The 27,063-nt window shown below is 29.7% G+C and overlaps 2 protein-coding genes across 2 annotated transcripts; one reads left to right on the forward strand and one right to left on the reverse strand.

Moving 5' to 3' along the window:
- The first annotated feature begins 230 nt into the window (after nucleotides 1-230).
- On the forward strand, nucleotides 231-8,793 carry LOC111678675 (ero1-like protein). The gene is made up of 6 exons (XM_023440091.2): nucleotides 231-831; nucleotides 908-1,177; nucleotides 4,408-5,084; nucleotides 5,153-5,306; nucleotides 5,379-5,533; nucleotides 8,168-8,793. Exons 1-6 carry the CDS (start codon nucleotides 688-690, stop codon nucleotides 8,217-8,219), a joined length of 1,452 nt encoding a protein of 483 aa, XP_023295859.2. The 5' UTR covers nucleotides 231-687; the 3' UTR covers nucleotides 8,220-8,793.
- Nucleotides 8,794-9,575: 782 nt separating this feature from the next.
- Nucleotides 9,576-25,928, reverse strand: LOC111678676. Its single transcript, XM_023440092.2, has 9 exons — nucleotides 25,328-25,928; nucleotides 22,357-22,570; nucleotides 14,035-14,119; nucleotides 13,359-13,561; nucleotides 13,106-13,269; nucleotides 12,753-13,047; nucleotides 12,536-12,673; nucleotides 12,329-12,475; nucleotides 9,576-9,831 (listed from the first exon to the last, which is right to left on the reverse strand). The coding sequence occupies exons 1-9, from the start codon at nucleotides 25,471-25,473 to the stop codon at nucleotides 9,670-9,672; spliced, it is 1,554 nt and encodes a 517-aa protein (XP_023295860.1). The 5' UTR covers nucleotides 25,474-25,928; the 3' UTR covers nucleotides 9,576-9,669.
- Nucleotides 25,929-27,063: the final 1,135 nt, after the last annotated feature.

Genomic DNA, 27,063 nt, shown 5'->3' on the forward strand with positions numbered 1-27,063 from the left:
AAAGTTAAAATAAAAATAGTACTCGTGAGTTAAAAAATAAATTTCCCGAAAATTTGCTTTATAACGATAAATAAAATAGTATTATGAATACAACAACTTTTCTCTCCCAAGGTTTTAAAACTCGAATTCCGTTTTAAATTCAAATTGTTGAAATTATTAAAATAACTGTAAACTTAGCCAAGTTACGGTTCTTTTTTAGATGCCGGCTCCGTTTTACAATTTGCCGTCGCCGCTATTTATGTTTGACGTCGCTGGGCTCTACACGTACACACATAGAAATACAATCGAAAAGCATAGAAAAAATAACAAAATTTTTATTATTATTATTTGTTAAACCTAAATTAAAACAACATTAGAAAGCGGTAGTATTGTTTAACACAAACATTTCGCATGTGAAAAATTAAATAAACTTTTAACACAGAACTCCAAAGCAACAACAATTAAAATTAAGTTGAAAAAAGTAAAAGTGACGTGTATTTTTTGTAGTGTTTTGTGAAATTAATAATAATAAAACAACAATGTTTTTGTGATTTACCTAAAACTCAGGGGGTGTATTCATTCATAAGATAAACCAAAAAAGAAAAGTGTATCAAGGATAAACGGAATAAAAACAAACTGTTGAAATTTAAACTAAACAACTTTCACAAAAGTCATAAAAATTAATGTTTACAAGATTGGCGCATAAATATGACTTTTATACAACAAATACGCGATAGGTGCACATTTCTATTGTGTCTCCTGCTGGTGGTCTGTTTGTATGGCAGCCAATTCTCCTGGGGCTATTTTACTTCATACGACAAATTGGATAGTAATAAAAATTGTTTTTGTGAGGTGAGTTTAATGTCGAAAAAGAAAGGAATTTCTTATTTATTGTATTTCTGGTTAACCACCCCCCACCCCCCAACAGCTGGAAGGTTCCATTAATGATTGCAGCTGTGAGGTAGATACCGTCGATCATTTTAATAACATTAAAATCTTTCCCCGTTTGAGTAGTTTATTGGTGAAAAACTATTTTCGTTTCTATCGCGTTAATTTACATCGGGATTGTCCATTTTGGCCAGATGACAGCAAATGTGCCATGCGCTTCTGTCAGGTGCAGAATTGTGAGGAGAAAAGTATACCCAAGGGTTTAATCGAAAATGGTGAAAATCATTTTATGAAACCTACATTATTTAAGGTAAGTGGAACTAATTTTTTGCTTTTTTATTTTAAGTTTTTTCTGTGTTTTATAATTTTGTTGTTGTACTGATAAATTTCATCATTATCTTAGATCTCATACATCATTATTGAAATAAGGTCAATTATTTTTGAAATGTTGGGTAAATTACTTTTTCTTGTGGGCGTTTTGCTAGGTACAACTTTTTTTAAATATTTTTACCATAGTTAACCCTTTAGGGAGAGAAGCATTTCCTAATACATAGGTATATCTTGCCCTTTCAATTGCTATGAAATCTTTTATTTCTTATCTATTAAAACTGACATTGAACAACATTCAAATTGATTATTATTTTAATCTGTTTCATATATTTGTGTCAAAAATAGTTAAAACTTTATTTGATTTATTAAATCATTTTGAATTTATAGGTCGTAAATTATTTATTTAATTATTTTGTTATATTCTTTATATTTCAAAAAACCAAAGCCGTAACGAAGAACATACTTTAAACAGGTGTTAAAATTTGCATTTTGAACAATTACACTTGCAAGTAATTAGTTTTAGTTAAAAGATAATTTAAAATTAAAATATGTAAATTTACTTTTAAGTAATTTTCTCATTAATATCGAAATTTTTGGAATGTGAAATAAAATGTATCAGTAACACGTTTCTAAACCATTTTTGTTATTGTCGTCATTCTATAACGTAGCAGCTATATTAACTTATCTATCTGTTAAAGGGTTTGCTTTAAATTTAAAGAACTTTTGGGTCAATTGGTCTATAAGTGGTCTATCTAGTCTAGTATATTGTCTAGTCTATAGTCTAGTCTATAGTCTAGTCTATAGTCTAGTCTATAGTCTAGTCTATAGTCTAGTCTATTGTCTAGTCTATAGTCTAGTCTATTGTCTAGTCTATTGTCTAGTCTATTGTCAAGTCTATAGTCTTGTCTATAGTCAAATCTATAGTCTAGTCTGTAGTATAGTCTATATTCTAGTCTAGTCCCAGTTCTCAGAAGTCTGTAACATTTCTATAATCTAGTCTATAGTCTTGTCAGTAGTCAAGTCTATAATCTAGTCTATAGTCTAGTCGAGTATATAGTTTTCAATTTATAGTATTCAAGTCTATTCTATAGTCTAATCTATAGTCAAATCTATAGTCAAGTCTATAGTCTAGTCTATTGTCTAGTTTATAGTCTAGTCTATAGTGAAATCTATAGTCAATTTTATAGTCTAGTCTATAGTCTAGTCTATTGTCTAGTCTATTGTATAGTCTATTGTCTAGTCTATTGTATAGTCTATAGTCGAAAATATATTCTAGTCTATTGTCTAAAGTTCAGTCTATAGTCTAGTTTATAGTATACTCTAGAGTCTAGTCTATAGTTTTCAATATATAGAATTCATGTCTAATCTACAGTATAGTCTAGTCTATAGTCTAGTCTATAGTCTAGTCTATAGTCTAGTCTATAGTCTAGTCTACAGTCTAGTCTATAGTCTAGTCTATAGTCTAGTCTATAGTCTAGTCTATAGTCTAGTCTATAGTCTAGTCTATAGTCTAGTCTCTTGTCTAGTCTATAGTCTAGTCTATAGTCTAGTCTCTTGTCTAGTCTATAGTCTAGTCTCTAGTCTAGTCTATAGTCTAGTCTCTAGTCTAGTCTCTAGTCTAGTCTCTAGTCTAGTCTCTAGTCTCTAGTCTAGTCTATAGTCTAGTCTCTAGTCTAGTCTATAGTCTAGTCTATAATCTAGTCTATTGTCTAGTCTATAGTCAATTATATAGTCTAGTCTGTAGTATAGTCTATAGTCTAGTCTGTATTCTACTCTATAGTCTAGGCTTAAGTTAAGTCTATGGTCTAGTATATAGGCAAAGCTATAGTCTAGTCTAGTCTATAGTTTAGTTTATAGTCTATTCTTTAGTCTAGTTTATAGTCCATTCTATAGTCTAGTCAGTCATCCAGTCTATAGTCAAGTTTATAGTATAGTCTATAGTCTATTTTATAGTATAGTCTAGTTTAGTAAAAAATTTCGTACGTACTATAGTATGTAGTCCTGTCAGTGGTTGCTATATTCTAGTCTACAGTCGAGTCTACACTTTAGTCTGGTCTATAATCAAGTCTGTAGTCTAGCATAGTGTATAGTCTATAATCGTGTTTAGTTTTTTGTCAAGTCTATTCTAAAATCGAGCCTACAGTCGAGTATATTGTCTATTCTATATTTGTTGTCTAGTCTGCAACCTATTCTATGTTCTAGCCTATTGTATTATATTCTACAATCTAGGCTATATGGTTGTCTTCCGTCTAGGATATAGTCTAGTATTATTCAATGAAAAGTCTATAGTTAAGTCCAAGTCTAGTCTATTGTCTAGTATAAAGTCTAGATAGTCTATAGTATAATATAATTGACTACTGTATAGTCTAGCGTTTAGTTTTGTCTATAATCTAGTCAGGTTGATGATTTTGCATGCTTGGTTAGTTTTTAAAGAGTTAATTTTGATTCTTTTTTAAGTTTTCATTAATGGGTTATTTTTAAACATTTTTGATAATTTCAATTGATAAATTGTTATCATTTTTTTTCAATATACAATTGTTATCATTTTTTTAACTGTATCGTAACTAATTTTGAAGTAGTTATTGTTTAAGATAAACAATAGTTCTAATGTCTATGGTTTTTTTAATTTATATAAATAATATTTAGATTATTTATTACATTGCAAAATGGTTTAAATTAACAGAATTTACAAAAAAATCTTCAATATAGAAAAATTTTTATAAGGATTTTGTCTTTAATATGGAAAGTTTTAAGATTAAGAACTTTCTGTAGAAACTATTTCTATATTGAACTATTTCTAAGAAAAAATTGCTCGGTATAAAAAAATTTTCTTTTAAAACACTTGTATTGCTTAACATTCAACCGTTTTTTTAAGTTTTTTAATTTCAATTTTAAATGCATGTTTACGTTTTTATTTTAAGCATGAAAACAAATGTTTAAATATTTGTTTAAAGTTTTTTTTTTTTAATTGTTCAATGTAAATAAAACAACACAAAAAAAAAAAATAATATTGGTTTAAGTGCAAAAAAACTAAAGTGTTAATAAAATTCATTATAAAACTGAAACTAAATGGTGATGGCATTCAAAAAAACACACATTTTCATTTTATCAAAACAAAATTTCAAAACTCATCCTAACAAAATCACAAATCTAACAAAAACAACAAAAGAAAAAAATAAATAATAATGAAACAAACCACAACTTTTTTAGTACACCAAAGATGCTCAAGTAGCCGGTTGTTCCGATGCTGATGATTTCAATAGTCTACTAGGTTTTCTCGATACCAGTATTAGTGATCAGGCCCACAAGGAATTCGAACTGTGGGCAAAACACGATGAAGCCGAAGAGGATTTCTGTATAGTCGATGACAATCATGAGGGATCACAATATGTAGATTTACTTATTAATCCAGAACGTTATACAGGATATAAAGGAGATTCTGCCCATCGTGTATGGAATAGTATTTATTTGGAGAATTGTTTTGGCACTCAAAACAAATCCAATTCATTTACGGAATATTTGGCTCAAATTGATTTACATAAAATGTGTTTGGAACAACGTGCCTTTTATCGTATCATATCGGGCCTGCACTCTAGTATCAATATACATTTGTGTTCAAAGTATTTACTATCAGAATCTAAAGATTTCTTAGATCCTCAAGGTGTATGGGGTCCAAATGTTAAAGAATTCCAAAGAAGATTTAGTCCTGAGACCACAAATGGTGAGGGTCCTCATTGGTTAAGGAATTTGTATTTCATTTATTTGGTAGAATTAAGAGCTTTGGCCAAAGCTGCACCCTATCTAAGAAGAGAAGAATATTACACCGGTATCGTAGAGGAGGATCAAGAGACTAAAATGGCTATTAACGATTTGTTGTCTGTAATTGAGTGAGTTTTATTAAATTCAAATATAAAAGAACTATAACTTATATATATTGTTAAATATTTTTCTCTAGATCTTTTCCCAATCATTTTGATGAGAATGCTTTATTCTCAGGCAGCATACAGGGCATTAAATTTAAACATGAATTTAAAGAAAAATTTAGAAATATTTCCAGAATTATGGATTGTGTTGGTTGTGATAAATGTAAATTATGGGGTAAATTACAGGTGAGTTTTCTTAAAATAAAAATAACTTTTTTTTTGTTTATAATTCTCTTTTTTTTTTTTTTTTTTTGTTAGACCCAAGGTTTAGGTACCGCTTTAAAGATTTTATACTCCGAGAAGCTTAATCAGGCCACGGAAAGTGGTTTATGGAATAAACCTCATATCGAGGCGGATCCTTTATTTAGATTATCACGTACTGAAATTGTGGCATTATTTAATGCCTTTGGAAGGTAATTAAAATCTTTTTTAAGAAAAATTTTCAATATTTATTAATTTTTATAGAAAATTTTTAAATATTGATTAATATTTACACAAAAACTTTCAATATTGACTAATTTTTATAAATTTTTTTGATATATATTAATTAATTACACAAAAACTTTCAATATTGACTAATTTTTATAGAAAAATTTTCAATATTGTTTAATTTTTGGGAAATTTTCCAATATTGACTTACTTTTATAAAAAATTTTCAATATTGACTAATTTTTATACAAAATTGTTCAATATTGATTAATTTTTATAGAAAATTTTTCAATATTGACTAATTTTTATGAAAAATTTTCAATATTGACTAATTTTTATGAAAAATGTTCAATATTGACTAATTTTTATGAAAATGTTTAAATATTGACTGATTTTTATAAAAAAAATTTTCAATATTGACTAATTTTTATGAAAAATTTCCAATATTGACTAATTTTTATAGAAAATTTTTTAGTATCGACTAATTTTTATAAAAATTTTCAATATTGATTCATTTTTACAAAAAGACTATCAATATTGCCTAATTTTAATGAAAATTTTCAATATTGACTAATATTTATGAAAAATTTTCAATATTGACTAATTTTTATGAAAAATTTTCAATATTGACTATTTTTTATAGAAATTTTTTAATATTGACTAATTTTTATAAAAAACTTTCAATATTGATTAATTTTTATGAAAATTTTTCAATATTGACTGATTTTTATAAAAATATTGTTCAATATTGATTAATTTTTACACAAAAACTTTCAATATTGACTAATTTTCATGAAAAATTTTCGATATTGACTAATTTTTATAGAAAATTTTTTAATATTGACTAATTTTTATAAAATTTTTCAATATTGACTAATTTTTATAAAATTTTTCAATATTGACTAATTTTTATAAAATTTTTCAATATTGATTCATTTTTACACAAAGACTTTCAATATTGACTAATTTTTATGAAAATGTTTCAATATTGACTAATTTTTATGAAAAATTTTCAATATTGACTAATTTTTATGAAAAATTTTCAATATTGGCTAATTTTTATGGAAAATTTTCAATATTGACTGATTTTTATAAAAAAAATTGTTCAATATTGATTAATTTTTACACAAAAACTTTCAATATTGACTAATTTTTATGAAAAATTTTCAATATTGACTAATTTTTATGAAAAATTTTCAATATTGGCTAATTTTTATGGAAATTTTCAATATTGACTGATTTTTATAAAAAAAATTGTTCAATATTGATTTATTTTTACACAAAAACTTTCAATATTGACTAATTTTTATGAAAAATTTTCAATATTGACTAATTTTTATAAAAAATTTTTTAATATTGACTAATTTTTATAAAATTTTTCAATATTGATTCCTTTTTACACAAAGACTTTCAATATTGACTAATTTTTATAAAATGTTTCAATATTGACTAATTTTTATGGAAAATTTTCAACACTGACTAATTTTTACAATATTGACTGATTTTTATAAAAAAATTTTCAATATTGATTAATTTTTACACAAAAACTCTCAATATTGACTATTTTTTATGAAAAATTTTCAATATTGACTAATTTTTATGAAAAATTTTCAATATTGACTATTTTTTATAGAAAATTTTTCAATATTGACTAATATTTATAAAAAACTTTCAATATTGACTAATTTTTATGAAAAATTTTTAATATTGTCTATTTTTTATAAAAATTTTTCAATATTGACGGATTTTTATAAAAAAATTCAATATTGATTAATTTTTACACAAAAACATTCAATATTAACTAATTTTTATGAAAAATTTTCAATATTGACTAATTTTTATGAAAATATTGCAATATTGACTATTTTTTATGAAAACATTTCAATATTGACTATTTTTTATAGAAAATTTTTCAGTATTGACTATTATTTATGAAAAAATTTCAATATTGATTATTTTTTATAGAAAATTTTTTTAATATTGACTATTTTTTATAAAAAACTTTCAATATTGACTAATTTTTATGAAAACATTTTAATATTGTCTATTTTTTATAAAAATTTTTCAATATTGACGGATTTTTATAAAAAAAATTTCAATATTGATTAATTTTTACACAAAAACTTTCAATATTAACTAATTTTTATGAAAAATTTTCAATATTGACTAATTTTTATGAAAATATTGCAATATTGACTAGTTTTTATGACAATTTTTCAATATTGACTGATTTTTATAAAAATTTTTTCAATATTGTTTAATTTTTACACAAAAACTTTCATTATTGACTAATTTTTATAGAAAATTATCAATATTGACTGATTTTTATAAAAAAATTTTCAATATTGATTGATTTTTATAGAAAAATTTTTAATATTGATTAACTTTTACATAAAAACTTTCAATATTGACTAATTTTTATAAAAAACTTTCAATATTGACAAATTTTTCAAATTGTTTAATTTTTATAAAAAAAATCAATATTGACTAATTTTTATATAAAATTTTCAATATTGATTAATGTGAATTAAAAATCTTCAATATTATCATATTTCTTTAGAGAAAATTTCCCGAAAAAAAATTTATTAATCTTTTTATTTCTCTCTCTCTCTTTCCAGACTCTCTAATAGTATATTTGAAATGGAAAATTTTAGAAAATATTTAAGATAATAAATCAAATTAAAACAGCAAACAGATCAGCCTCCCCTTCTCCCCCTGCCCTCTTAGGCCAATGTATACTTAATGTTTGTAGAACATTTATTTAAAATATCACTAGTGCAATTTATTCTTTAATTCCACGGTCCACAATTCCAAAACCAATGTATTAAAATGACATATTTTTGTTTTAGTTTACAACAGAAAAAAAAGAAAAGAAACATTTTAAAGACAATTGAAAACATTTACTATTGTAGATGTTGTAAATTAATAATTAAAGGTTTCCCTAACAACGCGGGCGTAATTTTGTATTTCCTTTTTGAATTTGAAGAAAAAAATACTAAAAGAAATATACAAAAAGTAAGAAAATTTATAACTGTAAAACTTTGTTAATTATCTTTTATTATTAAAATTTTATATAAATCTAAGTTTTAGTTTTTAAGAATATTTATTTTTTATTTTAAATAAAAAGAAAGAAAAAAGAAACTTTTATGAAAATAAAAGAGAGCAATTAAAAGTGTGAATGATATTAAATGATACAGGGTGCAATTTGAAAATAAATTGAATATTTTAAAGAAAACTTTTTAAAATAAATGTTTTACTATCTTTCTCTCTCTCCATCTCTTTTTCTTTCCTCTACTTACCTTTAAAAAGTCTTAGGGAAATAAAAACTCATTTTTTTGATTTAAAGATTGGTACTTTATTTTATACATAACATAAGTATGTATATTAATAAATAGTTAGTTTTTGTTTAATATAAATTTTTAGTATATAATAGTTGTTGTTGTTTATTTATTTAATGTATAAAGTATACGAGAAAGTGATTAATGAGTTTAGTTTTTTTTATTTTAAATGTTTGTTAAAATTTTACAAATATTTTTAGAAAATATGTTTTTGTTTTAAATGTAATTAATGTACGAAAATGTTTAGCTATGAGTTTTTTTAAAGAAAAAAGAAGTTGAATATTAATGCCATACGATGTTTAGATTTTTGTTTTAATGAATATGTTTATCAAATCGTTTTGTTTATATTTTTGTTTTTTTTTTCTTTATTTAAATCACATAATTTTTTTTGTTCCTAAAAAGTTGTATTTCTTTTCTCTCTATTAAATATTTTTGTTTGGTGGTTAACATTGAAGGCAGTTTATATTCAGTTGGTTTTACTTTTTTTGTTTTTCTATATATTCCCTTATTATTTTTTTGCAAAATTTCAAGAAAAACTAATATAAAATAAAATTTCTATTTTGCTTTTGTCAAAAAACAAATAACGAAGAAAAAAAAAATTAAGGTACAATTGTGATTTGATTGCACATTCATTTTAAATTACAAGTTAATAAATTTTGTCGTTTTTTTTTTTTTTTTTTTTTTGTTTAATAAAATTACACATGCACATTTAGAAATTAAGTTTTAGTTTAAAGTTTTTTTTAATGTTTGCTTGATTTTTTTCTTGATTTACTTAGTTTGTTTTAAATTACTACTAGAGGTTTTTCTGGCATGTCACATTTTGAGGCTTTTTCATCGTCAAATGTATTATCGGTGGTACCGGAATCATTGGTGGGACTTAAGGGCAATAGTGACTTTGTACTGCCAATCATGGCATTGGCATCGGCAGGACTAACGTCATGTTCCTAGAAAATAAAAGTAAGAGAAAAATATTTACTGTTTTTAAAAACTTCTCTAGTAAAGAATATTTTCTATAGGAATTTTTCAAAACTGAAAGATTTTTATTTCAATATTGAAAAATTTTCTATAAAAATTTAACAATATTGAACAATTTTCTATAAAATTTAGTCAATATTGAAAATTTTCTTTAAAAATTAGTCAATATTGAAAATTTTTCTATAAAAATTAGACGATATTGAAAAATTATCCATAAAAATTTAACAATAATGAAATTTTTTCCATAAAAATTAGTCGATATTGAAAAATTTTCTATAAAAATTAATCAATATTGAAAAATTTTCTATAAAAATTAATCAATATTAAAAAATTTTCTATAAAAATTAGACAATATTGAAAAATTTTCTATAAAAAATATTCAATATTGAAAAGTTTTCAATAAGAATTAATAAATTTTGAAAAATTTTCTATAAAATTTAGTTAAAATCGAAAACTTGAACAAAACTCTTGAATATTGAAAATTTTCTTGAATATTTTGTACAAAACTTATTCGAACTATTAACGATCCGACTTGAATGCATTTGGTCATAACCTCTCCCTTGGTTAGTGAGCAGTGCCTATGTATGAACTGCAGAGTGTTTTTAAGCTCTTTCCGCGATTTTAGTTTAAAGCAAAGTCATTGCGTTACTTTCAGTTAAAATTTTAGGTCAGAGTTAGTTATATGTAAGTCACAAAACAGTGAAAAACTCTAAAGGGTCTAAACTGTTGACCAATGTTTCATGATAGGCACTCACAGGAGCCACATAGTGTGATATCAATAAGAAGAAAACACACAATAGCTCCTTAAAGAGATCATAAAAACAACATGGACACAACAACAAAAACTACTATATGCAAAAGACATAATCGTTGCTCAACAGAATCTGAACTTTGCTCATGTACTTGAGCTAATCTCTGATCATTGCTGCCCCGTTGCTTAACTTCCGAAATGTAAAACATCACTTCCGTTTACAACTACGCCTCTGTTAAGTCGGCAACATTACCTAGTGACGTATCCCGTAGACCGGTAGAAACATGCCCGGAGGATGCCTTGGAGACACGAATATCGAGAGTTTTAACGTGAGCACCTGCCTTGACGGCCTTATCTCACGGTGGTCTTTTTCATCCACTGGGTAGACTTGAGAACGGTCTACCACCGCCCTTTTTATTCTTCAATGAAGAACTCAGCTATATAATATCTGACCATTGGATGGCCTCTAGAGACGTAACCGGTGGACCGAAGTTCTTACTCACAGGGAAACACTGTGGTAATTCTATATGAACATATCTGGACAAGGAAAATTCAATGGTATCATATGTATATGACATATGTACATTTCATCCATCGTCATTCAACCCAGCACACATCTCATTCATACGATACATTCATAAGAGAAAAACATACGACAAATTCATTAGGTAGACGGATGAGGCCCGCCGAACCTCACATTCATCCCGTACCATATACAATTAATACCAACTCATTTCCAACTCTTAGTCCCACAGTCACTCCTCTGTGGGGTATCTGTTGTTTTCGGCAACAGCACCGAACTTATCCCGCCACTTACTCTCCCCGCGAATTTGGGTTTAAACCACAGCCACTGCGTGGATCCCGAAGGAACCTCAACCAACTGATCAGCCAGGACATAGTCCTGCGGGCAACTGGCTACCCGTAGAACCAGATTATGCGGTGCTCTGGTTTGATCTCTCAATCTATGCAAAGACTAAGCCAAACAGCAGACTGTAAGCAATTTTTTAGTCCCGGTCTACTACAGGTATTGGCCACCTGTTTATACCCCGGGATTGCAATTACACCAAGGCGGAGGCTTCACCAAGGTAACATTCCCCCGGGGGAAATTCCATGAAGACAGTTACGTGGGGAAATAACAGCAACTCATACATCTGTGTACAACGACCATATGGATACCGAATCAGACTAGACTTCCATCTACTCAGACCTTGTTTCTCCCATTAACAATCATCGTACCGCACACTCTACATTACCTGTGCATGCCCCTAATGTGCATCACGTTCTCTTAGGATCCACTTACTAATAAAGATGGGTCTAACATAAGCTTTAATCCATTTACAAGAATCTTAATGATTTTGAAAGCAAATGCACTTTAAGGCTCATCACACTTATCGCATCTCTTACGAAAAGACCTCGTTTCTGCCAATAACAGACATCGTACCGCGCAGAGTATCTGTAAGATGCACAAGCCCCTAATGTACGACGCGAACATCACGCCCTCTACATAAGCTTAAAGATTAATCAAAAAGTTTACTCTGTCGTTCATAATGATCCCAAGGTACAGGAACTTAAGCATATAAGACTGTGACCTTTTTGTTCACTTGCTTTCGGAAATACCCAGAACCGATAACCCACAATATTTGACCCATATACAAACGTTCATCCTGTTTTCAAAGAAAAAATGTTAAAACTAAAAACAACATTCCAAAACTTACCGCCAAATCTGTCATTTGATTTAGATTGTCCATCGTTTCTAAATTCTGAGCCTGACGATTCCTTTTACTTTTACGTGATGAATAGATTTCATCGGCATCTGATTCTTCGCCGCCACAAATACAACGCATTTTGGCATCATCTCCCACCTGTTAATTACAATTTAATGCATTCGGTTATTCTGTAAAAGTTCATAAATTCAGACTTACCTTAACATATGTTGTTATAATTATAAGAGAAATTGATGAGATCACAAACAAAACTATAGGAACTATTAGCGAGAATAACAATTCATTATAGACTTTTTTCAAATCATAACGTGAAGTTACAAATTCAACTGAGGGATCCTAAAAGAAATCAAGAGTGGGAAAATGTAATTTAATATTTTTTCGGGAGAGTATCTGAACCATTCAAAATAACCCTTACCTTATTATAATAACATTGATACCTCGATTGAGCCGTATTATTATCGCCATCACTGCCATGACGAGCATGAAAATCTTTACATTCTCCCCTCAAAGTATTGACACAACCCTCCAAATTGATAAATAACTTTTTATTCTTATAAATTGTCAAGTTATGTTGATTGGGTAAAAATTTCTGTTCAGGATCCACTTCGATTTTGCTTTCCTCATAGATTTTCCAAAATTGTGTAAAATTCATAAAAGGCTCCGGCAAAATATTGTGCGGCAATAAAGTACCATTCAGACAATCCGTGGCCCTAAAAATGTTAAAATTTGTAACATAAATTCCCTTTTGAGAGAAAGTCTTAAACTCACAGTATTTTGTCCCCTTCCCTCGTTACAGTGGCACAATTCGTTAACAGATTCCCATCGTCCTCTTTCCAAAATTCTGTCGGACTTATACGAACCCCCAGCTCATTGCCTCTGGCCTCATTAAAGGCCACTGCATTTTCACAATCTGCTGCTATAACATTATCCTCCTGTTCAAGTATTTAAAAGTTTATTTGTTAAAAATAAAAATATAAAAGTGTTAAAGTCCTTTTTTTGCCCTTAAACAACAAACACTTACATGCATCAGCAGAACATTTATATGTGAAGTGGTTATTTTCGAACAATATCTGTCACAACTAAAAGGTTTTTTAATTTTCGTACAATGCACTCCATGACACTCAAAGAAACCATTCAATTTTGTATTGTCTTTGGCTGAATTTATTGTCGGTCCATCGGCTTTGTGATGACACAAAAAGAACTCTGACATATTTTTACAGTGACCTGGTTGAAGGTAAAATATCTCATATTACTTTTCGTTAAAATTCGATTGGAATTGTTTCTTAAAGCGGTGATACACGTTTGTCAGTAAAATGTTCAGAAAATGTCTAACAATCTTCTGAACTTACGAATTTTCTTTTGCAACGTTCTCAATAAAAATATTACTGATTTAATATTAGAAGATAAAATTTATAAATTTACACTGTTATTAGACATTTTCAGCACATTTTACTGCCAACGTTGTAAGATCTAACAACCGTGTATACATAGTCAGATCTTACAACGTTGTCATCTTCAGAAAATGTCTAACAATCGTCTGAACTTATAACTTTTCTTTTGCAACGGTTTCAGAAAAAGCATTACTGACAATATTGGAAGACAAAATTTGTAAGTTTACACTATTATTAGACATTTCCTGCACATTTTACTGCCAACGTTGTAAGATCTTACAACTGTGTATACAAAGCATTACTTACCATTTGAACAATTGAATACTCCGTGAATGTTGTTACAGGCTGTCCCATTGTTACAATTGAATTTATTTAAACGACTCATATCGATCTAGAAAAAAGGAAGAGATTTTTATTAGAATTTTTATTTACCAACAGAATAGGTTTTTAATTAGGATCAACTATCAGAATCTCGAATATTTCGAATAATGAAACATGTTTGTACCCTATCCTAAGTCATTTGCTTTAGTAAAGGCCAGTTTGGAAACATCACTTAGTCGACATTCTCAGTTCCTGTTAGGTATGAGAACCTTAGAGGTTTTTAAACCCGGTTTTCATACTGATCACCCGTAAACTGTGACACTGATGTTAGTATTGTAAGATGTTGAATAAAAAATTGAATTAATCTTCAGTACGGCGAGAACATCTGGAGATTTACTTTACAAATACATAACTATTCTTATGGACATTTGTTGAAACCCTAAAGTTGTTATTGCATTCTTACATATTCGTAGAAACTCTGGCCCTGAGAATCACTTAAGCACAGCATCTATCTTTAATAGTTAAGGAACGACCTATCCATCCAAAGAAATAGGTTAAAAATTACCCTACAAATGGGATTAGTTACCTACAAGAGTAGTATTCCATTTATAAGTTTCTAGACTAAACTTGAGTTAAATCGTAGAAAATCTCTGTCAAATAGGGGAACAGACCACGATCACTACAATTATGATTTCTGAGTTTAGAGACTATTATGAGGCAAACAAATATTCGCTTTCTATGTATCCAAACAAAATATTAAGATATCCTATATGTCGGCTTTCCTTTTGGAGATGTGAACAAATTTTTTCGTAAAAATATCTCTGGAAGAACTGTCGTATTTATCGACATAAAGACAGTTTACAAAGTTTGAGACAAAATTATCTAGTGCGTAGATTAGAGACGCTAGAACAGAGATGATATATTATCCTAAATGCTTACAAAGTTGTAAAAAAACCTTAGAGCACCCCAATTCGGACTGGAAGTGATTTCTTATCTGTGTTGACTGCACGATTATTCGACCATTAACATATACGGTTTAGAATCTTCTCAAACACCTAGAATCTTTTCAAAACACCTAGCACCCCAATAACGACTGGAAATGGTATCGTATGTGTTTGACTGCAGACATCGATCATTAACATCTAATGTCTAAATCTCTTAGTCTGGAACGTAGTAAGGTTAAAATATATTATAAACGCTTCAGCCCTGTTTATCATACTGTCATGTCATGTCAGATCGAATGGGCTACCCAAGTAACAGTTAAAGCAAAAGTTACTTAGACGAGGAAGAGAAGAAATCAGTTTAACAGCATGTGACTGCAAACTTTATAAGAAATCTTGATAAAGAGAGAAGAAATCAGTTTAACAGCATGTGACTTCAAACTTTATAACCTTGACTTCGTAATCGATCTACCCAATATACCGAGTTTAACTTGTTAGATCATGCCACTTGTTAGCTCATGCCACCGAAAGTTTTTTCCCCAGGAAACAAGTATTGGCTGCAGTCAAACTGTTATAACAACAAGAACATGCCTACATGCGATAATTGGATCTTCGCTCTGAAACGACCGGAGTCATATTCTGTCAATGATTGTCATCCCAGCGACAGTTGTATCAACCGAAATTTGTTTCCCATGGAAAGAATTATCAGCCACAGTCGAACTGTTATGACAACAACAACAAGACTGAGTCTTTTTTGACTCTTTTTGATGACCTAAAAGTGATCAACAAGTTGCGTACTTAAAAAATGATTCCGATATATGATTAAAAATTGTTTAAATGAAAATTCAATAACAAAATATATAGAAATCATAAATTCATCATACATTCTCCTCTCAAAATATTGACATATCCTTCCAAATTGAAAAATAACTTTTTATTCTTATAAATAGTCAAATTATGATGATTGGGTAAAAATTTCTGTTCAGGATCCACCTCGATTTAGCTTTCCTCATAAATTTTCCAAAATTGTGTAAAATTCATAAATTCATCATACTGATGTTTAACATATGATAGTTTTTTATATCATATTTCAATCCGATGAAAGGTGTAAAATTGTTTCTTATCAAACGGAAAATTACACTAAAAAGATTCAAAAATGATTCGTAACTAATAAGAAAAGAGGCGCATAAAAGATTATTTTTGACAAGTCGCAGATAGGTTACCAATTTCTCCTAGGGTTCTATAAATCGACTTTCGAATAACCGAACAATCGATTTTTTATCGAAAAAAGTCGAAGTCGACTATTTTGTTCCAAAAAAGTCGATAACTCAACTATCGTCTGCGAAAAAAATCGAAAATTCGAATTTGTTAATAAAATTCGAAAAAGGTCGAATAAAGTCGAAATGTCGTAAAATATCGAAAAGTCGAAAAAAGTCAAAAACTCGAAAATTGTAGAAAAATAGTCGAAAATTTAAAAAAAAAGTGGAAAAATGTCAAAAACTCTTAAATAGTCGGAAAAACTAGAAAAAAATCAAAAAATAGTCGTAAAAAGTTGAAAATAATCAAAAAGTCGAAAAAATAGAAAAGTCAAAAAAGTCGAATATTTGACTATTTATAAAACACTTATAGTCGAAAAGACTAAAAGTCGACCTTTAATTAAATGAAAAAAAGTCTAAAAGTCGACTTTTCATAAAATGCAAAAGGTCGAAAAGTCGACATTTAACTAAACGAAAAAAGTCGAAAAGTCGACTTTTAACTAAATGAAAAAAGTCGAATAGTCGACTTTTCGTTTCAACTTAAGAACCCTATTTTCTCCTAATATGTGATCGTTTAAATAGTGCAGAAGAGTCATAAATGAATAAAATGTGATAAAAATTTTTGCTGGACTATAATAAATTTCCATGATGTAGATTTAGTTTGATCGATTGATCGTGATCTTTTGCGATCTTTTACACAGAGACAATTTAACTGCAGTGTTAAAACATGAACACTGTAAATTTAAAAATTTAATTTCAATTTAAAACAAAACACTTTGTTTCCGCTATCTATTCTTATTCAAAGAAAACGCCTTAAAATGCCTCAAACTTACTAACACTATGTTTACTACAATAGACACGAAGAGTAATTGAATTTTATGTGGCATTTGTATTATTTTAAGCATTTTTATTTTCCTGACAATAAAACTAATTATTTATATGCCAACATTATATATATATTCCTTTTTGCAACAAGTTGTTGCTGTTGGCACCTTTGCTGCTTTGTGTTGTCAATTTACTCCTGTACATTAAGACACCTTTTTTACTAGTTGCAGGTGTGGTTTGTTGCCAACTTTTCAAATGTTGAATTTTACGCACACACTTGCTACAAATACATATAGATAGATTCATACATATAAATAAAGTGGCAAGTGTTGTATCATTTATATTTTATACTAAAAATAACTATTCAACAAGATAAACATTAAAATTTCCCATTTTACTTGAATTTACACTTCAACAAATAGTAAATGTTTAAATGTCTAAAAAAAGACAATAGCAGCAGGTATTCCCAGCAAAAAGAAAACAAAGTAATTACAAAAGAATAACATTTATCACCACTTCAAAAGTAGCACTAAGTGAATTTTTGTTTACCTTTTGTGGAAGTGATGTTTAATGACCTCCAAAGAAGCGAAAATAATCCAATCTTGAAGTAATTGATAAATGCAATACAAATTACTTCCTGAGAATGACTTCAGATGTAGTGAATATGGAATTAAATAAAAAGGACATCCCTCCTATGACAAGCCTTTGTTAAAATCATTACTTCTTCAAGACTTTTTTTACTTCCATGAATTAAATTCTACTTCTTTTTCGCTTCTTTGGAAGTTCTTTTGTTTTGCTGGGAATTGTTATATCACTAAATAGCTACTAAAACATTTAGCAACTTGATAACTCATTTCAATTCCAGCTGACAAGGACATTGATGATGATCATCATTACCAATTTGTCTTAAAATGACTCATTTTTACACAAACTTTTGGTTGATAGTTTACTTTCTTGCTATTCTTCTTGGTTTTTTTTTCTATTTATGTCTGACAGCCAGACAGAACAAAATCATACCATGCCATAAACATACATTAAGCTAACTTTAAACAATTTATTTATTGTAATAGATATTTCTATTTTCTACTCGTTGTTATTCTATATCTAATGTATCTGTGAGTTTGTATGACTTTCGTCTCTTCATATTAAATGACACAAAAACAACGGATACAAACAACTAATTTGTAAAATTAAAAGACATCAGCAACTACAACTACAATGGAATAAATAAATAGAAAAATAGCTAAAAGTAAAAACAACAATATGAAGCTACAAATTTAGAAGAACATTAAAAAAAAAAATTGTTCTAATGTGTCAATACATGACCATCGTTTGGGGTGGTCAGATTTAGATTAATGTTAAATTAAAGAAAATTTTTTCCTTTAAATTGTTACTTTTTATCAGCCCACGTTGATTTAAACAGGATATACAATATACCTATTTTTTAAAACAGGAAGCGAACAGGGTTTATTTTTTTCTTATGCTGGATTTTGTAAATTTAAATCCCTTTTACTACATTATGGTTTAGACAATAGTCAAATTTGAAGTACACTCTACTGTGCACTATATAGTTCTATCTATAGTTCAAACTATAGATAGAACTATTGGTTAGATTACGTCGGATGCTCACTAATTAGCGAGTTTACTCGAAGGCCTAGTGGCCCTTAGAATTGTCATTAACTTAAGGTGAGAAAATGCTTTCACTCGCTAATTTCTTTAACTAATTAGTTCTGGCGGTCTCCGAGAAAACCATGTCTACTAGTGACACATCTCGAAAACAGTCCAGATCATGAAAAAATGTTCTACCAAGATCGGGAAGTCGGTGTTCTTATAAGGCTGGACAGTCATTCAAACAGCTTCTACAGCAGTGAAAGGCAGATAGTAAAAAAAATTATTCTCTGACTGACTTTTTATCATGTATGAATGACAAAAAAGGGAGCAAGAGAGCTCATTTGAGAGCTCGTTGCTTTTTTACAGTAGCTTCATTATAACATGGGTAGATGAAGTCCAATCGAGTTCTTACTATTCATTGACAGAGTGTGCCAAAGCAGACTTGATATTCTACAAGTGGTCATATTTGACCATTTAAGATTCTTCTCTTTCAAAGTCATAGGAGTGTGAATATCCCTTTCGAAAGGGTTAAGTCTAGAGTTGGCAATATTCCCGAATGCACCTATGTCCTAGATTCCATATCAAGCCAAAGCAGACTCGATATTATACATGTGTTGATATTTGACCAACTAAGTTTATTTCCATTCAAAGCCAGGAGAGTGTGAATTCCCTTTTTAAGGGTTAAGTCAAGGGCCGACCATTTGGTTGAGCAGTCATTATGTATTTTATTTTTCCGGATGCCCTCATGTCCTAGATTCCATATCAACTTAACATTATGCTGTGTCGTCAGTTGTGCCAATGATTAAATACAATTGAGAATACATTTCGACATTGGAGTTAGGAGCCTGTATTGTCGAATTTTTGTGATTCATTTCCCGGATTATGTATCAATGGAATATATCTCTGGCTGAAGAATCGTGCAGATGTCAGGTCAGGTAGTCGAAGAGACAGCAGAAGATTCAGTTTTTCGGAGAAGATTCCTGATTCGGTTCCCATTTCTGTCTTTGAGCCATCAGTGAATATTGAGATCACGTCATTCCTTAGGACAGTGTTCACGGCCCATTCATTTCTTGTCGTTACTGACCTATTGACATTCAATTTAGATAGAATGAAGTCCGTTTCCTGCCCCATGATTAACATATCTTTTGTAGGAACTATAATTAGTATCGTCTCTTGACTAGCCTGAGGCGTTGAGCTCATACAACCAGTGATTGCAAGCCATACTAACCTTTGAGCTTGTTTTGTAATCCAATTTTTTATCCGCTAATCAACATTTAGATCATCCAGGCCATCAATTATTGCAGATAAATAAATTCACCCTCTATTTGCCTTATCTATAGTTCCGAAAACCTCATGTCAAACTGTCTCCACCGACCTTCCTTTAAGGTATGTGTGTTGTACCAGAAATTGTCAGAAAAGACCGATTCTTTCTAGTGTTTTCAATAAACACGATGACAGACTGATCGGTGTACAGTCTTGATACATGATTTCATTTTTCCCGCTTTGGGAATATTTATCAATTATGACTTCTCTCCATACTTTAGTAATGTATAACGTTTCCAGGCTGCTCCTGAATATCATGGTAATTTTTGGGGTAGTGCTGGAAATATGCCATCTGGCCCTAGAGATTTATAGTGCTTGGACGATAACATCAGACACGAATGATGATACCGCCCACGAGTCCAATCAATTCTATATGTAGTCCAGATTTTAATATATTCTTTAGTCTATTTCATACTCTATATAGAGTAAACTATAGGACTATAGTCGACTCTCTATTCCATTCTATAGTCTGATCTATAGTCTACTGCAGACGCGGATCAATCTCAGTATTCGGTTAAATCTTTCACGTATACGCGACTCCGGTATCCGAAGAATTTTTTTACATCTTTCTCGATCTAGAGCTTTAACGTTACTTTTCAGAATTTGATGTCACTAAATCCATATCCTGCGATATCCTTTAAAAACACTTTTCCCATTTTTAATCAAAAATGATCAAAATACGTCAAAATAAAGTATCCGTAGACTACTAGACTATAGACTAGACTATAGAATAGACTATAGACTAGACCATAGACTAGACTATAGACTAGACTATAGACTAGACTATAGACTAGACTATAGACTAGACTATAGACTAGACTATAGACTAGACTATAGACTAGACTATAGACTAGACTATAGATTAGACTATAAACTAGACTATAGACTAGACTATAGACTAGACTATAGACTAGACTATAGACTAGACTATAGACTAGACTATAGACTAGACTATAGACTAGACTATAGACTAGACTATAGACTAGACTATAGACTAGACTATAGACTAGACTATAGACTACACTATAGACTAGACTATAGACTAGACTATAGACTACACTATAGACTAGACTATAGACTAGACTATAGACTAGACTATAGACTAGACTATAGACTACACTATAGACTAGACTATAGACTACACTATAGACTAGTTTTGTGCGTGAAAGTGTTAAAAGTCTTCTTCATAATCCAATATCTTTAAGACCATTATTACATGCGATAGTTCATACAATTGTTCAGACTATTGAGGTCTCTTATTATCGGGTTTTAAGTCTTCTACATAGTTCAACTTCTTTCAGACTGTTTAAGACTATAGTACAGACGATAGTCCATACAATAGTTCAGATTATTGAACTCTTATTAGTTTGAACTATATGATCCAAACTATATAATTCCGATGTGTAGTACGAAATATCATTTTTTGTTTTTGTTATTTTCAAAATCAACCAAGAATGGTAACTCTAATATTCTTTTCAAATATAAAATGCCTGCATTAACAATACCACTCAAATATGCATATGTATATGAGTAATTCGACATTGCTGGTAGTTGAAGCATAGAATCTGATACAAGGATACAGAGAGGATGTTGACATGACTGAAAGACATGTTTTCTTGGAAATACGAGTACAAACATTTTAAATTATTTATATATATTTTTTTGTTATTTTGATATAGAATTGTTGATATTTATATTCTGATTCGTTTGCGTATTTGTTTGTAAGTTTGAAACTATTCAACTATTTGGAGAGTGAGAGAGTATATGTAATGTGGGTTTATGGTTTGATTTGCTTAACCTACTATTCCCATTTCACATGCAATAGCAAATATATAAATTATATAATGATTCTACGTAGTTTGTTTGTCTTTATTTTATAAATAAAATATAGCTTCACAATAATATGTTTTTAAGTTCAATATGTGGAATGGCATCAGAAAAAAGGTCTAAGTTTTGTACTTAACGTAGGCGTTAGATTTGTTTTTGGCATTTTTTTTGTTGAGAATATGTGTGGGCTAAAGTTTAAGTATAAATATTTTACGTATATACTTTTTTACAAATTGATTAGATAGGCAACTGAAGGGCAATAAACTTTTTAGGGAGAATTAATAAAGTACATTTTTCTATAGTCTAGATTATAACATGTTCTAGTGCGACTTTTATCTAAATTCCAGGCACAAGTTAATACAATAACCCAAACTTTAGTTCAAATCATTTGAACTAAGTTTAAGAAAGTTTCTAAGACTTTAATTTTAAAATGCAAATGTCCTTTTCTCTGACACTGTATTAATTCAAGTTAAATAAAAAAAATAAAATAACATGAAAAAAATCATATCCAAAAAACTACTTACCATTGCACATGAAGTATTTGTAATACGAGTACAATTATTCAACTGAATATCGGTGCCATTGCGACGCACGATTGAATAGATTTGTGGACAAAAACCGCTGGTACGTGTTAAACACCATTCACCACAAGAAGCCCAACCACAATGTGAATCAGGCATATCCGATTGTATAGTTTGACACATGACCGGATCCAATTCAAAACCGGATTTAAAAGCTCTTTAAATGCGAAAGAAAAATTTACAAAAAAAATATTTAATTGAAATAAGTAAAAAAATATTGACGATCATATGCAACTATGTGATACCCTGCACCAGCTATAAAACAGACAATAGGCAAATCCATAGTCAATAAGCTAATCCATAGATTAATCAATAGTCTAGTCCATAGGCTAGTCCAAGATCTAGTTAATAAGCCAGAGTAGATAGGCTAGACTGAACACTGGTACAGTAAATAGACTAGTCAATAGGCCAGTCCATGGATTAGCCAATAGTCATTAGGCTAGTCTATGAGCTAGTCAAGAGACTTGTCTATGACCTAGTCAAAAGACTTGTCTATGACCTAGTCAAGAGACTAGTCAACAGGATAGTCCATGGACTAGTCATTAGGCAAGATCATAGTCTAGGAAATATGCTAGTATATAGACCAGTCAATATACTTCTTTATAGACTAGTATATAAACTAGTCCATAGACTTGTTCATAAATTAATCTATAGTCAGGCTAGTCTATAAGTAGGCATTAGGCAATATGAATGACCATAGGCTAGTCAATATACTAGTTTATAAAAAAATCTATAAACTAGTCAGTAGACTAAACAATAGCCTTGTCCGTAGACTAGTTCATAGGCCGGTTTATAAACTAGTTAACAGACTATTTCCTAGACTAGTTTATAGTCAGACTAGTCCATAATCTAGGCAATATGCTAGTCCATAGACCAGTCAATATATTTGTTTATAGGCATTAGCTAAGTTCATAGTCTAGGCAATATGTTATTACATAGACCAGTCAATAGGATAGTCCGTAGAATAGTTACGTATAGAATAGTCCATAGACTAGACAAAATATTTGTCCATAGACTAGACAAAATATTTGTCATAGGCCAGTCAATAAACTAGTCAATAGGATTATCCATAGACTAGACTATAGACTAGTTTATAGACTAGTTCATTAACTAGTTTATAGTCTTGTCCATAGACTAGTTCATAGACTATTTCATAGACCAGTTAATAGACTAGTTCATAAACTAGTCCATAGACTTGTCCATAGACTTGTCCATAGACTATGTCATAGCCTAGTTCATAGACTAGGTCATAGCCCAGTAGTCCATAGACTAGTCCATAGAGTATTCCATAGACTAGTTAATAGAGTATTCCATAGACTAGTCCATAGAGTATTCCATCGACTATTCGATAGACTAATCTATAGACTAGTCCATAGACTAATCCATAGACTAGTCCATAGACTAATCCATAGACTAGTTCATAGATTTGTGCATAGACTAGTACATAAAAAAGTCCATATACTAGTCCATAGACTAATCCATAGACAAGTTCATAGACTAAGTCATAGTCCAGTCCAGTCGATAGACTAGTCCATAGAGTATTCCATAGACTAGTTCATAGACTAATCCATAGACTGGTCCATAGACTAGTCCATAGACTAGTCCATAGACTAGTCCATAGACTAGTCCATAGACTAGTCCATAGACTAGTCCATAGACTAGTCCATAGACTAGTCCATAGACTAGTCCATAGACTAATCCATAGACTAATCCATAGACTAGATCATAGTCTAGTTCATAGACTAGTCCATAGACTAGTCCATAGACTAGTTCATAGTCTAGTTCATAGACTAGTTCATAGACTAGTTCATAGACTAGTTCATAGACTAGTCCATAGACTAGTTCATAGACTAGTTCATAGACTAGTTCATAGACTAGTCCATAGACTAGTTCATAGACTAGTTCATAGACTAGTTCATAGACTAGTCCATAGACTAGTCCATAGACTAGTCCATAGACTAGTCCATAGACTAGTCCATAGACTAGTCCATAGACTAGTCCATAGACTAGTCCATAGACTAGTCCATAGACTAGTCCATAGACTAGTCCATAGACTAGTCCATAGACTAGTCCATAGACTAGGCCATAGACTAGTCCATAGACTAGTCCATAGACTAGTCCATAGACTAGTCCATAGACTAGTCCATAGACTAGTCCATAGACTAGTCCATAGACTAGTCCATAGACTAGTCCATAGACTAGTCCATAGACTAGTCCATAGACTAGTCCATAGACTAGTCCATAGACTAGTCCATAGATTAGTCCATAGACTAGTCCATAGACTAGTCCATAGATTAGTCCATAGATTAGTCCATAGACTAGTCCATAGATTAGTCCATAGACTAGTTCATAGACTAGTCCATAGACTAGTCCATAGACTAGTCCATAAACTAGTCCATAGACTAGTCCATAGACTAGTCCATAGACTAGTCCATAGACTAGTCCATAGACTAGTCCATAGACTAGTTCATAGACTAGTCCATAGACTAGTCCATAGACTAGTTCATAGACTAGTCCATAGACTAGTCCATAGACTAGTTCATAGACTAGTCCATAGACTAGTCCATAGACTAGTTCATAGACTAGTCCATAGACTAGTCCATAGACTAGTTCATAGACTAGTTCATAGACTAGTTCATAGACTAGTTCATAGACTAGTTCATAGACTAGTCCATAGACTAGTCCATAGGCTAGTCCATAGACTAGTCCATAGGCTAGTCCATAGACTAGTCCATAGACTAGTCCATAGACTAGTCATTAGACTAGTTTATGGGCTAGTGTCTAAAATTGGCAATAGACTAGTCAAAAGTCCAGTCTGAAATTTATACTAAGCCTGTTCTAATATCATAATAGTCTACAAAGATCAAGTGTAGGATATAAAAAGCACGAAATTCTAATTTAATTTTTTTCTTACTTAAATGAAGGAGCATAAATAGCTACACTTAAGTACACTATGGAAACGCACGATAAAACCATAGTCAATTGGCAAAGGCAAATGGCACGGCAGATACGTTTATCTTGCTCGGGGATAAGGCGTGGTTTATCCTTGCGGCGACCCATTTTTCTTTTTCCTGATTAAAGCTGTTTGTCGTTGGTTAGTTTGTTGGTTGATTGTTGTTCTGTTATCAAAACTTTAAGAATCCCTGTGCGTATTAGAGAGGGAGTGTTTGGGAAGGGTAGATTGTTGTGTATTAGTGTTTGAGTGTTTTTGAGGGGAAAACAGCAGCAGTGAATGTTTCCACGCTAGCGAGTATTAAGTTATGTTGGTGTTTAAAAATTCTTGTATATTTGTTTTTTTTTTATTTTTGTTGTTTTTCTTTTTATTTTTGTGTTAATTTCTTGTTATGGTCGTTGTTTTTGTTGCTGCCTTTAAATTCCTGTTATTTTCCTAATATTGTTTTTAAGGATGTTTTTTAGGGTTTTTTTGTGTTCTTATTTTTTTTTTTTGTAAAATAGTCGATGAGTAATAGAATTTTAATTCACTTTTTTTAAATTCCCTAAAATATTTATGACTTGTTGAGTTTTTTCTTTATTTTATATTTTAATTATTTTCCAATTTTTATTAATATTTTAATAAAAAGTTTTGAATTATTATTTAAAATTTTTTGTAGTTTTTTTTATTATTTTCCATATTTATTAAACTTTTATTGCTTAAAAACAATTTAAATTAAATTCGTTTTTTTTTAATATTTTCTACATATTTTAGTTGCATTTAGTTATTTTAGAGTTGTAAACATTATTTGCTGTTGTTGATTAATTTTAAGGCAATTTTTTTAATAATTTTTAATTTACAAATATTTTTTTTTAATTGTTTATATTTCTTTAAATGCGTTGTGTTTTTTATGATTTTTTTTCTATGAGAATAATAATTAAACTCAACCAAAAAAAAAAAGAAATATATATATGTATGTATGTATGTAAGTATGTGCGTGTGTGTGTAAGGATGCACTGTAAGCGTCCACTATTTCCGATTATACAACTGCTTTAAGAGCGTTGGTCTGGCAAACTGATTACTTTTAAATTATTATTCCCGTTTTCTTTTAAAACAAATAAAGGACATTTTATGTTAAGCAAGCTTTTAAGAAAGCTTTAATAGCTTTTTACTTTGACTTCCAATGTCATATGTTTTGTCTACAAAATGACGTTATCCTTTGTTAAGGACTTCTGTCAATGTTTTTTGTTTTGCTTTTAGTTTTGTAAAGCGCATGTGCTTTTCTTAAACTTATTTTGACAATTTCCTTATTAAGTTCATTATTTACTTATCAGTGTTAAAAGAAAAAGAAAAACTAATAAATTGGAAGGATTTGAAAAAAAAGCGGCAGCATGCGCCGTATCTTTATTGGAGGTCGACGCCATGTGTGTCGTTGTACAACTCGTTTATATGTTTGTAGGTCAGAGTACACAAGTGTTTATAAAACAAAGTTGTAGTTGTGATTTTCTAGTTGTTTTTGTGTCTTGTTTCCTTTTGGCGGTATCAGGGAAATAAGAAGGAAAGTTTTAAAAGTTGTTTATTAAGTTTTTAGTCTTCTATTTAAACCTTAATGAACAGACGGACAATTTGTTCTAACTAGTATTTACAAAAATATTTTTTTAGTTAAAAATGTAATATTTTAAACTAAAAATCCGATTTTTAATAAAAAAATTAAACTT

The sequence above is a fragment of the Lucilia cuprina genome, chromosome 5 (genome assembly GCF_022045245.1).
Source record: "Lucilia cuprina isolate Lc7/37 chromosome 5, ASM2204524v1, whole genome shotgun sequence".
Taxonomy (NCBI): domain Eukaryota; kingdom Metazoa; phylum Arthropoda; class Insecta; order Diptera; family Calliphoridae; genus Lucilia; species Lucilia cuprina.

Bases quoted from the DNA above. Each gene is read 5' to 3' on its own strand.
- LOC111678676 (XM_023440092.2), bottom strand. From the start codon at position 25,473: ATGGGTCGCCGCAAGGATAAACCACGCCTTATCCCCGAGCAAGATAAA. The intron at 22,571-25,327 runs GTAAGAAAAAAA...TCGCATTTAAAG, and splicing joins ATTTATGCTCCTTCATTTAA to AGCTTTTAAATCCGGTTTTG. The intron at 13,270-13,358 runs GTAAGTGTTTGT...ATACTTGAACAG, and splicing joins TAAATGTTCTGCTGATGCAT to GAGGATAATGTTATAGCAGC.
- LOC111678675 (XM_023440091.2), top strand. From the start codon at position 688: ATGACTTTTATACAACAAATACGCGATAGGTGCACATTTCTATTGTGT. The intron at 832-907 runs GTGAGTTTAATG...ACCCCCCAACAG, and splicing joins ATAAAAATTGTTTTTGTGAG to CTGGAAGGTTCCATTAATGA. The intron at 5,307-5,378 runs GTGAGTTTTCTT...TTTTTTTGTTAG, and splicing joins AATTATGGGGTAAATTACAG to ACCCAAGGTTTAGGTACCGC.